A 14,215-nucleotide genomic window follows, 5' to 3' on the forward strand; every position below is an offset into this window, starting at 1 on the left:
GTTCACAAGGTGTCCCTCTCTCTCGCTCTCTTCTTCTCTCTCCCCCTCTTCTTTTTAATGTTCTCTGCGTCCTCTTACAGATCTTATTGAGCGCTAGGGTGTGTGATTTTACTTGTGTTTCGGGCTCTCCGTTTTTATTTCGTCTTGATGCCCCCAAGTCGGATGTCCCCAAACCCCTCTAAACTGAGATCCTGTTTAATAAGCCTTGGAGATTGAATGTCAAGTAATTTCTTGAAAGTAAATGAGGAAAAGAATGCCATTCCGATGGCTGGTTCAGCCAATGCCAACAAGCTTGGACCACTGAATACTGGCCTGATTCGTGAGGCCCTTGTCCTTCAAATATTGCCGTTAAAAGCCTTGTGCTGTTAAAAGCCTTGGAATCAAATTACTTACTTCTGGATCTAGGAAAGCTCAGATTGCATCTGTTTGTTCGGCTGGGTTTCTTTAACTGAAACTTCCTTTTTTGCCTAGGGAGCTTCGCTTCGTAGTCGTGACATCTTCCATTTTGGGCTCCTTGGATTATTGCAATGGCATTTATTTATGTCGGCCTAATTTACTGTTATGTCTACAGGTCCTACAGAACTCGATTCCATGCCTCTCTTTAGGTGCTCCAAGGGTAGCTCACTCTACGTTGCTCTCCACTGGATTTCCCATGAAATTCGTATTGACTTTATAGTTCTGTGTATTGTGCACCACGCGATTACCAATGTGGCACACACTACCTCCAAGCCAAACTGGCGTGTTACTTTCCTTCAAGAGCCTTGCAATCTTCCTCGCAGTTTCTGCTGAAGGTTCCTAGGTTCGGTAGATCCCAGGCTGGTGGTCGTTATTTTTCGGTCCTGGGCACTGCACTATGGAACTCTCTCCTCGTTTAGCTTCGGGAGATTACAGACCATTGAACTTCGGGAAAGCTGCGGAGAATGATCTGTTCTAGTAGCTTGATTGTTAGGCACGATTCTCTCTGTTGCTTTCCTGAGCGCTTAGATGCCATTTGGCGATAGTTTGAGCTTTATAAGTACTTTTTACTTTACAGGCTCAGGAAGCAAAACACCTGGATACCCTGGATCACAATGCTATCAGCCTAGGCAGATCATGCAGCAGAGTTTAAGCTCCCAAGGGGGGCAGCCACTGCTCCAAAATTATTCTATGGTGGTGGTCCCCTCCCACGTTAGTCCAGTAGGGGATAGACACACGTGGACAGGAATTGCATTAGCGAAGTGGGTCTTAAGTACCGTCTGTCAAGAATACTGTGTGGAGCTGGTGTCAAAACCTCTCCATCATCCACCAAGAAACGGGGGCTTTCCAAAGGAGCACCCCACGTTACTTTCAGAGGAGATTTAAGCTTGCATCTTCAAAGGGGCAATCGAGGTGAACTCAGGAATTTACTCATTGTACTTCCTACTACCCAAAAAGGACAAAACCAAAAAAACGTTTTGGATGAAAGGCCAGCAAACATATATGTAAAGCCCCAAAAAATAAGGATGACCACCCGACAAGAGGTCATTAATCTATTAAAGAATGGAGATTACATGACCACATTGGATATGAAGGATGCATAATTTCATATTTCAATATAACTCATTTAAAATGTATCAAAGAAATGTACAGTTCAAGGTGCTCTCTTTGGGAATTGCATCTGCATTGCATGTATTCACGAAGGTGTTTGCTGTTGCAGTATAACCGTCTCTAAGTGGCTGATAATGGGGGTGAGTGCAAAGCAGTTTTTGCTTTTGCAACACATACAGACTGTGGAGAAGGTGGACTATCAATGAAAAGAAATCCAGCCTGGTCCCAAGTCAAAATAAGACATTTCTAGGTGTGGTTTTAAAAATTTGAGGCAATGGCTTATTCAACAATAAAAAAAGAGTACAAGCCTTACAAGCACAATCCCTCGTTACTCGGCAGGCCGAGAATTAACGGCAAAAAAAGCGACGAGGCTGCTAGGCATGAGTACATCGTATATTTGAATCTTTCCATATGCCCACCTCAACATGCGCACAATACAACAGTGGCCGGTGGATCAGTGGTCTCAAAGACAGGCAAATTGGATTATCTAGTGGTTGTCTCGCAAAAGGTAGTAGAAAGGCCTTGGTGGCGGGGTCAGTACAGAATATGTTAAAAGGAACACACTTGGTCACATTGTCAGTAAAAATAGAAATCGCAGCAGACTACTCTAGTTTGTGGGGTGCATTGCCAATAACACAGCACAAGGGAACTAGTCCAGACCTCAAGCAAGACACCACATACATTGTTTAGAATTATTAGCAATCAAAATAGCACTCGAGTCCTTCCAGAACATTTTATTAGGAAAAGTGTTCTCATCAAGGCAGCCACAACCACAGCCATGTTCTACATCAACAAACAAGGACAAACTGAGTCATGATCAAAGTTTACACCAGATTTTACAGTGGTGCTTTCAAAGAAATGTTCACATTCAAGCACATGTCCAGGGGGACACAATTGTCTAGCGGAAAACGTACGCAAAGTCCATGTGGTGGAACACACGTGGGAACTCAACACCAGTACACTCCGACAGATCTTTTCAAAATGGGGCTACCCATCAGTAGACCTGTTTGCAATGGCCGAAAATAAAAAAAGCCTAAGCCTCGGTTCCAGGTACCCAGAACCAGTGTCCTTGGGCAAAGTGATACGGAGCAAGTGGTCAGGGATATTTGTGTATGCTTTCCACACCCCCTTCTCACTACACAACACCCTTACACAGCAAAGTGGTCTGCATGTTACACTGCAGCCACTTAACAATAATATTGATTGATCCAATGTGAGCGAGACAGGCATGGTACACCTCCCACTTGCTAAATTGGTATCTTTGTCCACGAGTCAAACTCTATCCATTTCACAATGTTAACACAAACCCCAACTAAACAAATCCTGCAAACCCACAAACCTCCAACTTGGCAGAAAGATCCTAGTTTGGTCCTTTACAATTTGCCCCCACGGTTTATGGTTGTACTGTGTGAATCAAAGTATAACACCGGACCTTTTTGGATTTAAAGGCACTCCGAGACACAAATGAACCACCCCTTGTCATGTTGGTTCTGAAAGTGCAGAAATACTTTCTTGTAATTGGAAACCATACTGTGGACTGGCAGAGAACAGGCCAGCTGTTCATTTCAACTGCAAAATCATGATAATGTGGGTCCATTTGCCAAAAGAGACGCACCATGGAAATTTGTGAATTGTTAGGAGAGAAAAGCAGTTGGTACACAGAGTGAGGTGCGTGTCTTGCGATTTGTGCAGATATTGTTGCTATTCATTAATATATATTCTTTCTAGACACTGGCTTGATTCTTGGCTTATCAATTGCACAGGGATGAGGGCTCTGTGGTAAGATATTGTTCATAGACAGAGCTATGTTGATTTAGATACAGGTATATTGGCGTGGTGATTTTTCAAAGGGGGGGGAACGAATTCCCTGAATTAAATATTGCCCTTTAAATATACCACATTACATTGTTCTTGTAAGTGGAAACATGTATCTGGTGGAACCAAAAGAACATCATCCCAGTTAGTTGTACAGCTACAGACATTCTCGCCTATCTGCTATACCTTCTTGATTTTAGCCAGGTATACAAATTAATTCGAAGGCGTGTTTTTCTGCATTGGCATCTTACACCACGTCCCAACACCAAGGTATAGTTCCTGTGGTTAAAACTTTAATGGAAGGAGAAAAACTGATCTACCCTCCAATGGCACTCCCTCCTCCCACCTGGTTGGAATATTAATACTTTTCTACGCCAGCTAATGGGAGCCTCCATTTGAGCCAATGCATAAAGCACAGTTAAAGGAACTTTCATATTAGGTGGCTTTCCTAATTGCTATCACATCAATCGGAGGAATATGTGAACTGCAAGCCTTATGAAAGCAGCTTTAAGAACTCATCCAAGGTTCTCACCAACGGTTATTTAGATATTTCATATAGACCAATCCATTGAGTTGCCAGCTTTCTTCCAAAATCCTCAAAACCAAGAAAAACGGATACGTTATTTGTACCCTTGTCAGCAGGCATGCAAGACCATGCGTTGCTTCAGATGGAGACCAAGTCACTGAGGCAACGCTTAAAAGATGGATCGTTGGATGCATCCAGATATTTTATACTCTGGCAAACAAGACACTACAGTTCACACGTAGTGCACATTAAACTTGTGCCACAGGAGCAATATTGGCTTTTATAGCAAATGGTCCTTTTTCGGCCAAAGTACAAACATGGAGTTCAGTCCACACTTTCGCAACCCACTACTGTGTAAACACAAATGTAAGGACAGACCTGCGAGTGGGCCAAGAGGTTCTAAATCATGTGTTTGCAGCTGTTCCTTCCCCCCCCCTCCTCCTCCAGCGGGGAGCTGCTTTCTGATCTATGCAAAAACTTGTGAATCGAAGCAGATTCACAAGCCTCGGAAGGCAGGCATTACTGACCAGTAATCGACTTTCTGTGGCTTTTGTCGGTTTAAAATCGAATGTGCCCGCTCTACCTCTCCACTGAGGAGCATATGGTTATTTTATAAATGTATGCGTACACTTTCAGCTGCATAACACATGTCGTGTCAGAAAACAATCAATCCGAGGACGTCTACACGTGGGGGATCATGGGTACCTACGTAGGTAGTACAGAGATGGTGTAACTGGTGCAACACATTTAAACTATTTGCAACCCCAGAGGAATTTCTGGGTTGCAAATGTCCATGCCCTGGTTATGAAGCATAAAAGGGCGCTAGCAGGCTGAGCCCTTGGCAAGGCCCTCGTTCTCCTCCTATCCCCGACTTTGGGTGGGGGGGATTGCTAAAATATTTCTGTGATTTTCACAAAGTTTTCCATAGATTCGGATTGCCTCAACTGTGCACATCAGAACGACACAAGGACGAATACATATATAATATTAAAGGATTATAAAGGGCAAATGTACCTGAGAAGCAACAGTGCTGTATGAAAGGCACACCCACAGGGGTTAGTAGTAGGACGCAAGGGTAGCGGAGGAGCTGGGATGACATGGTTAGCAGGGGCAAGATGGGTTCAGGTGGAGGAGATCTAGGGTTGATTGTAACTGTCAGCAATTTGGCGAGGTGCGTGCTTTTAAACCTATTCAACTATTGCACATGCTTGGTGACATCATACTATGGAATTTCACTGTCCTAGCCAACACAAGATCTTTTTGGGTGCACAAACGTACACACAAAGAGCATTGTATTTGGTCTATACAAGAGAAAACAAATATTTGAAAGAAAAAGAAACATACCGTTGGCTAGACCTCCAATTGCAGAAAAGTGAGAGCAATCTAGCAATGAACCCTACATTAGGGTTCGGACAGAGCCATTAACCGCCTGCAAGCCCTAGCCTAAGTAGGCCCAGGTAAAGTGACTGCCCCTTTTTCATTCCTAGTCTGGTGTGCCGGCACAGAAGTGAAGAAGCACGCCAACTGCATCTGGGCTCGAGGTAATTGTAATTGGTTGATTTTATAATGCGCTTAATACCCAGAGGTTTCTAAGCGTGGACCCGGGGATCGAAACTGTTGCCCCATGTCGTCTTGCTTCCAAGGTGAGCGCGTTGCCCCTGAGCTATCCTCCCATCGCATAAGTAGCAGAGGAGGATTTGGGGATGCCACAGGGTGGGGGAGGAGTGCTGGGGGAATGATTGGGACTGCATGGCACCCAAGGAAGGGGCATAGGTGGCTGGTGCAATGTGGTCAGACACTGACAGTTTCCGCCAGTGTTTTCAGCAACTTGACTGGCTGACCGCCCTTCTACGGGTGTGAGTGAAGCTTCCAGGCATTCCACAGTATACATGTCTGAAGGCCTACTTTATCTGCCCCTTTTGGGGTGGCACCAAGTCTGATTTGCTTATGGTCTCTTCCCTTCTGTAATGTCTTGGCAGGCTGAAGAACAATGGTCTGGAGGGTGGCCCCAGAGCAATGGCAGAGGATGCAATTGATTCCAAATCTTCCAGCCATCACGTCCTTTGTTTTGCAGAAGTCCTCCCGAGTGGGGTGGGTATGCTCAGACATGGGCCCGAGCCTGCTGGGCCTAGAAACCCAAGCTACTCCTCACTGATGATGTCCAATGAGGCTGAAAGATGCCTGCACATTCTTCTGGTCACGTGCAGAAGGGTTGCAACCTAGCAGTTCGGGGGGGGACTGCCCCTTTTTGGGGTGGGACCAAGCCTGATTTGCACATGGTCTTTCCCCTTCTGTAATGGCTTGGCAGTCTGAAGAATGATGGACTGCAGGGTTGCCCAGAGCAATGCCAGAGGTTATGATTAATTCCAAACCTTCAAGCCATCGCCTCTTTTGCATGGGACTGCCTGGCACTCAGGGAAGAGGCACGAGTGGCTGGTGCAAGGTGGTCAAGTTTCCACCAGTGTTTTCAGCCACCGGACTGGCTGACTGGCCTTCTCTGGGTGCAAATGAACTTGCAGTCATTCCGCAGTGTACATGTCTGAATGCCTACTTTATCCTACTTTATGTAGGAAATATTATTGAGTTTGCTTAATACTTACAAAGTTTCAGTTGATCAACACATTTTCATGTGGTTTTGAAAAATACTTGAACTCCTTGAATCCAAATTCCCTTTAGATACAGCAGGTGTCGGGGTACTCTCCCAGGGTCAGTTGTAAGGGAAGAAGACCAGCGTCGTAGCCAGTACTTTAGTACATGATTTCTTACACCTAGGGACCACTTGACTTCCCTTTTTAGAGCTTTTGAGTCTATCTGCATTTTGGTTGCCTACAGTTGACAGCTCTAGTGCCTCTTTAATACAATCTGCAATGGCACCAAAACATGCTAATATCCGCGCTGTGCTTGTTTACTGGAAAGTAGATATGGGCCTACTATTGTAATGTGCATCTTGCAAAACTCTCCTGCAAGCCTCAAACTTCTTGGGCAAATGCCACTCGTTTCTGCTTTGCTCGTTCCCGCCACTAAAAGAAGTTTAGTCTAAGTTTGTCGCATAACTCGAGTTCAGCCATTGCTGTTTAAATAGTAGACATTCTAGACCATTACATTTCTAAAACACCACATCTAGTAATTCCTGATATATCCCTCCTTACTCTCTTCAGGCAGTACAGTGGTAGTGCAGTGATTAAATAAGATCCTTTTGAGGGGCCTGCGATTTGGTTTTATCTTCAGACATTACCAGAGACACAAGATTCTGAGGGACACAAGAAGGCAAAAGGAATTGTAAGGCCTGACGGGACGCTTGCTCTCAATTTCCTTACATGCCTTAAGAGATATTAACAGGAAGATAGGAATTCCAAACCCGTAAAGTGCCAAACAATGGTATTCAGGCAGGGGCAGCCTTGAAAATGTGAGGGCACTTTGGTGAGACAAAAAGGGATGCCAAACTATTTATTATTTTTTAAGAATCTATCATTTAGTCGACTGTTTGTTCGACCTATTTTCCACCTTTTATTTTTCTACTCAACCATGGTTCCTCCCCATTCCTTGTACCATGCGGAGGAACACTTTCTGTGACATAATGAAACTTAGGTGATCTATCAAATTCATTCAACAACTAGATTGTTGGTAGAATCCTAAACATTGGCTTTGAACGCGTTTAAGGAGAATATTGAGCCTTCCCGTATACCGTTGGACTATTAAATATACGGACTAATTGTTCTAATAACTGTCGAAGACTCTGAAGAATGTCTAGGACTGAAAATCTGTTATGCTGCATAAAGATTCAGAACCTTCTCCTGAAGGAGTATCGAAGATCTGGAGCGCGTTGAGGCAACATTTTTGGAGTTGTAATCTACTGGTAGATCAATATTCTTTTGAAGTGTAGATCACTTTTTAGATTGGCTACCTAAATGCAAGAATGTATTATGAATATTGTTCAGATATATATGTTGTAGGTTTTCTTAAAGTACTGTATTAGAATTTTATTTTTGAACACTAATTGAAAATAATCTATATTAGGAGACAATGGTTATGATTTGTGTTTATGAACCTCATCTGGACTATAAAAAATGACCATAAACTGTATTTAATTTAAAGAAAATGTCCGAGTAGTCATTTGTTCACACCGTAAAAACAAAGGTTGTGAGGGGAAGTGAACTTGTACAGTTTTCCAAGGCAAATTCTGTGTATACTCATTTAGCACACCATTGCTAGCTTTCATTATGCCCACTTTCTAATTATTTTACAGTTTACATTATGTCTCACATCATGGAAGGTTTCTGTTATGTTTTGCTGGGAGAGGGTAGTTGAGGATCCGCAATAATGGTAGGGGGCTTTTACCTTCTGTTCGCTGGGCTGGAAAGGAGGGTGTTCTAGGTAAACCATACAGGGCCTAAGCAGACACCAACTTGAGTCAAGGCCAACTAAGGTATTTTCTGCCTTTCAGGAATCCCTCTGACATTTCCAGTGCCAATCACTGATGTACTATGTTCAGTGACTTGTAGCGCATGCCCTATAATTAATTTCTGAAAGGGTCCAGGGTGTCAAAAGGGGAAGCAAACACCTGGTTGACTAAGTGAAGAGGATGGTTAAAAAGAGCCAAGGGAGTGGAGGTGAAGAAATCCAGAAAAGTAGATGAAACCTTCATGAGTAGGTAATGCGGAGCATGAGATTGTAGAGCAGGTGTCAGCTGAATCTTCAATGTTACCCTCTTATAACATCTTATCTTTGCAGGTTTGAGATTAACACTCTTCCATTGTTTATTTGCTACTTTAGATAAAGTCTCAAACGTTGTTCTTGCCAGCCCAGACCTCGAGTCGGCAAAGTATCCCACCCCAACAGAGAGTCCACAAGGCTCAAAGAAGCTGAGCAACGCCATCAACAAGATGAAGTCACCCGGTACGGTCCGCCGCCTCTCTATGAAGATGAAGAAGCTCCCTGAGCTTAGGCGGAAGCTAAGCCTACGGACCACGCGCAACAGCCGCCCAGATGCTGATGGCTCCTCTCCCAAAGAGTCGAGCAATGTCATCAGCCGCTACCATCTGGACACCAGTGTGGCCACACGTGAGACCATGCGGCGCAACAAGGCAGGCCAGGCCTCCAAGGCTGTCAGCAAAGGCGGCTACCTGAGCGATGGCGACTCCCCTGAACTCATTGCCAAAACAGACAAGCGCAGTTCTGGGGGGCCACAAGAGGAGAAGGGGTGTGAACTGGATGTGGGTGCCTTCAGACCCTACAGCATAAGTGAGCACCCGCGCTGCGTTCAGCACCTCTCTGGCCTAGTGAGTGTCCACCTGTATGGAGTGCAGGATGTAAAGTCGACCAAGGCGGAGTCAAGGGACATCTTCTGTGCACTGCAAGTGGACGGGATTAACCGGGCGCGTACAGCCCTGCTGACCTGCCGGACAGCCTTCCTGAGCCTGAACCACACCTTCAACCTGGAGCTGGAGGGGGCCCAACTGTTGAAGCTCGTCATCTTCTCGTGGGACCCCGTCGCTGGCAAGAACCGGGTCTGCTGTCACGGCTCAGTCAGTCTGCCACACATTTTCAAAGGTGAGTTTGCACTGCGGTGATAAAGGTAGTAATGGAGACCGACTTCAACCTTTTGCTGATGTTTACTTGCTTCTACATGCAGCACCTCTTTCTTCACACTGCATGGGACAGCACCTCTATGGGTGGAGCTGATCAAACTCAAAATGAGACCACTGCGTGTTTGTACATTTGCATCACTAGCAACTTACCACTTCAATACCCATCCTTGCTGCAGGCTTGAGCTTGGCTTTTGTGGGCCTGAGATTCCTCTCCGAGTCTGCATGTGGGTCCGGCCACAGAGCTGCTCATGTGGGCTGAAGTACAAGAATGAGCAGCAACACAATACTTCCCTCCTCACTTACTGACCAATCACTCAACCATTCCAAGCCAACATTACGTTGGCCACATCCCACCCACCGTTCCATCCACCTCTTACCATTCCACTCTCGCCACCTCATACATCCCCAATATCAGCCACTCCATAACCTCGTCTCCGCTCACTCCCAGAACTCATTCCATCACATTCATTCAGTCGCCCTGCCAACAAGCATGCCCCCCCTTACCATGTAAGTTACTGTGTTACACAAGCTACCTGCCTCACTTGCATGTCATTTACCTTCTTACTGTTTCTCCCTCTCGCCGCCTATTTTTCATTGGCTGACTCGTGCCCTCTTCTAACTCGTATGTATATTGACCCGTGCATCCTGCAGAGAAGCCCCCCAGTAGCGCACCTTGACCATGTGATTTTGCAGCAAACCACACAGGCTAGCTCCATGTATGTGTTCCACAGACAGACAGATATTTTGCAATAATGATCTAGAACAGCGGATCAGTTTGTTTCAGGAAACTGTGGGTGGATCTCATCCCCCTTCTAGATGGAAGCTGTAGAACCTCAGAATCGAAGGTGAGGATAGCTCGGGGGCAACATGCTCAGCTTGGAAGCAAGACGACACAGAGCACCACAGGTTCGATCCCCGGGTCCACACTTGGAAACCTCTGGGTATTAAGCGCGTTATCCTATCGTATCATGCTACAGAGTATGTAGGCTATCTCTACAGGTGCGGTTCCTGGCTGGGTCGACAGAGCTGATCATTCTTTTGAGAGTGATAAAATGAGAATCGATCCGGCCATCATTGGAATTTATAAAGTACCTACGACCAAAGGTATTGAAGCGCTAATTTTTGAGTGAGTCGTAGGAGTAGCAGACATACAGGAAGGTTTTGAGCCTGTGCCTAAAAAGACCTGAGTCCAATAAGAATCATTCCGTTGGTTAGGAACATCTCCTGTTTAAGTGCAAAGAAACAGTTCAGTTTGAGCTGTAGAAGAAGGTATTGTTGGTACTAATAATTCTGCCCCACATCCTAGACACAGCTACTGGTGATGGCCCTCAAGCAAACATTGACTAAGTCCTTCTCTGCCCTACAGGATCAAGGACGCAGCTACTGGCCGTGAGGCTGGAGCCTCGCGGGCTCCTCTACTCCAAGCTGACTCTGGTGGAGCAGTGGGATGCCGCGCCCAGTGGGGGTGAACGGGAGCCCCAGGTCTTCGGGGTCGAGCTGCGCCGCCTTGTAGAGCGGGAGAAGGCTGTGGTGCGGGTGCCGCTGCTGATCCAGAAGTGCGTGGCTGAGATCGAGAAGCGGGGGCTTAAGGTACGTAACATACGCCCTGCCATTGGGCGGGGTCATTGTACCATTGAGAAGTGGAACGCACCGGTGCAAGGGAGAAGGACCATTTGTACAGTCCACACTGCGAGCTAGACTGATTCTTGGTGAATTTGGACATATGCGCAGTTTGGACATGGGATGCAACTGAGGCTTGGCCTTCAGAAGGGTTAGGCTCGCGTGTGGACTGGTTCCCCATCTCCTAGTCCTTGTTAATGGATAGCAGGTTTGTGGGTTAATCAGTGAAAATGTTGATTGTAAAAATTTAGACTATTCATAATCTAGTTTAAAAAATTGTATTTTTATTTGTTTGGATTCATGGTTTTAGGTTCTTTGGATGGGCATTTTCACATAGGCTAGAATGTGCATTTAAAGCTTCAGAGCTTAATAACTGACCTGATGTGATGGTGCCTTTTATTCACAAAACGCACACTGTATTTTCAGGCAACCACACAACTAGGAATTCTTCAGCCTAAAATTGGGTGTGGCAGTGGTGACCTTTGTTCATGTCATGCGAGAAGAAATGAGTCCAGCTCTGTGTCCTCACCTGCCCTCAGTCTCCCTGTGCTTCTTCACTGATGTAGTTCTTATTGGGGTATTTATTGAGTGCAGACCTAGCTTCGAGAAGCAACGAAGTGCTCTATGGAGGTGTACAACAATACAGATGCATAACAGAGCGCTTTTCAGAGGTAATAGATATACAGTGGGGAGGGCGGGTAAGGATACAGAGGGGTGCCTCTGTACAGGGTGGCAGGGAGGAGAAGGGCGGGTGGCGTCTAGTGGCTCGGGGGGACGCATTGGGCGACATGATGGCCTAGGTGTTGAGGAGGAGAGATTCCTTGTAGAGGCGGGTCTTGAGTTCTTTTCTGAATTGTAGGAGCGTGTCTGATGCTGACGCGGTGGAGGTTCTGCAGTTTTAGGGGTGTAGGCAGAGAAGGCTTGTTTTCTGGTCCTTTCCTTTTTGCAGTGGCGAATTTCAAGTCAAGATGTAGTGCCACCATAAAATATTCACCCTGAATTCTGTGCGGAGCATTCGTTCCCTGTGGTTCCATATCATTTGACTGGGATCCCAGAGAGAGGAGTCTGGCTGTTAAATAAAGGCATCTCACTTACCTCCCGTTTCACTTACCTTTCCTTAACACGCTGGCTCACTCATCTGGTGTTATCCAGAAGCAGGAACATGGCTGAGCCACGACTCCACTCCAGAAATGTACGTGGAGTTTTTCACCATGGAGAAATGTAAATGCCAACCGAACTCCAGATGGATCACAATCCGGGCGTAAAACATTGAATTGGCGATTTAGTGGACACAAGTGAAAGAGCAAGCATATCCACACCTCCTACTGCTCAACTAAATGTTTGACCCTGGTCTTTTTTTGTTGTAGGTGATGCCATTGAAGCTAATGGAGATTAACCCTTTCTGCAGGGGATGAGGGTGTCCTGGGTTGGTGATTCATTTAACTCTGTGGAGGCACTGGGTGGGTTGGGAGGATGTGGAGGGTTGGGAGGATGTGGCGGTCAAGGAGGGCAAGCTGAGAGGTAGGTCAACTTCCAGTGAAATCGGTTTTGAAGGAGAGGAGTTATTTAGAATGCAGGCTTGAGCAGCAAGTCTCTACAGTGCCACCTACGAACGACGCGTGGTTTCTGATTGAAGGACACAATCCCACACAACTTCAAAACGTGCATTCGCTGCACCCCTCTCCCGCTGGCTGAGTGCAAGGCCGCTTGATGGTATGAGTTGGCTGTAGATGATGCACTCTGTATGTACTCCTATCGATATACATGCATGCTAATGATGTTTCCCACATGGAAAGGCTTCCCTACAGCTTCACATAGGTGTGTTTTTGTTGTTGGTTCTTAGGTTGTTGGTCTTTACCGCCTGTGTGGCTCAGCAGCAGTTAAGAAGGAGCTCCGCGACGCCTTTGAGAGGGACAGCAGCGCCGTGACGTTATCCGAGGACCTGTACCCGGATATCAACGTAGTCACAGGTTGGGTCCTCAACAGGCCGCCGTGCTGTGTGGGAGCATAGTGCAACGGGGCCAGCATGTGAAATGCTAGCCTGGCCCGCTGTGGCCCAGGGTGTGAAATGCTATCCACGCAGGGATCTCTGGGATGTGAAATGCTAGCCTGGCCCGCTGTGGCCCAGGGTGTGAAATGCTATCCACGCAGGGATCTCTGGGATGTGAAATGCTAGCCTGGCCCGCTGTGGCCCAGGGTGTGAAATGCTATCCACGCAGGGATCTCTGGGATGTGAAATGCTAGCCTGGCCCGCTGTGGCCCAGGGTGTGAAATGCTATCCACGCAGGGATCTCTGGGATGTGAAATGCTAGCCTGGCCCGCTGTGGCCCAGGGTGTGAAATGCTATCCACGCAGGGATCTCTGGGATGTGAAATGCTAGCCTGGCCCAGGGTGTGAAATGCTATCCACGCAGGGATCTCTGGGATGTGAGAAGCTAGATGTGGCGGCAACCCAAAGGTAGAACATTCTGGCGTAGTTTAGTCCAGTAGTATTCAAACCTTTTTCATACTATGCCCCCCGCCCCCTTGAGTAAAAATATTGGTTTTTGCTCTCACCACCCACCCGTCTAGGGGTTGCCAAAGAATTTCTAGGGGAGGGGTGTGGGGCAGGTTATTTGCCTACTGCTCATATTTTCTATTGAAAGCAGTCACCTTAAGACTTTTTTACATTAAAAACAGTCACCCTGACCCCTTTTTAAAGAGTCTGCGGACCCCTCTGGATATCCTTCGGGCGCCCTCTAGGTGGGCCAGACTCCCCGTTCGAAGACCACTGCTCTAGTCCGACCTCTTGCTGAGCGATCTCGCAGGCACGAGTTTGCTTGTGTTTATTTGAATAGCCTGCTTATGGCCTGGCACCAATCCATAGCCGCCAAATAGCCCCCACACTGCAGTGATTGATCAGCGTGTGTCTTCTGCAATTGGGCACGATTAATGTGGAATTGCTCCAGACACCGCTGTGTGTGCAGGTGACTGTCTGTAGTCCTGGGCATGCCCCTTCACAGGTGGGAATGGTGGGTGATTGGAAAGGAGAAGGTACATGAAGCTGCATGATGTGCAGAACAATGACCGACAACAATGGTGGTTCGGGTGGAAATTGAACG

At 46.6% G+C, this 14,215-nt stretch overlaps 1 protein-coding gene across 1 annotated transcript in view; it reads left to right on the forward strand.

Moving 5' to 3' along the window:
• SYDE1 (synapse defective Rho GTPase homolog 1) overlaps positions 1-14,215 on the forward strand; it is a 212,605-nt gene that overhangs the window by 175,514 nt on the left and 22,876 nt on the right. The window contains exons 3-5 of the mRNA XM_069603930.1: positions 8,681-9,457; positions 10,862-11,085; positions 12,959-13,085. Of these exons, the coding sequence (XP_069460031.1) occupies positions 8,681-9,457; positions 10,862-11,085; positions 12,959-13,085 (1,128 nt within the window). The remainder of the gene's footprint in view (positions 1-8,680; positions 9,458-10,861; positions 11,086-12,958; positions 13,086-14,215) is intronic.

The sequence above is a fragment of the Ambystoma mexicanum genome, chromosome 3q (genome assembly GCF_040938575.1).
Source record: "Ambystoma mexicanum isolate Mex_15411 chromosome 3q, UKY_AmexF1_1, whole genome shotgun sequence".
In the NCBI taxonomy this organism is placed as follows: Eukaryota; Metazoa; Chordata; class Amphibia; order Caudata; family Ambystomatidae; genus Ambystoma; species Ambystoma mexicanum.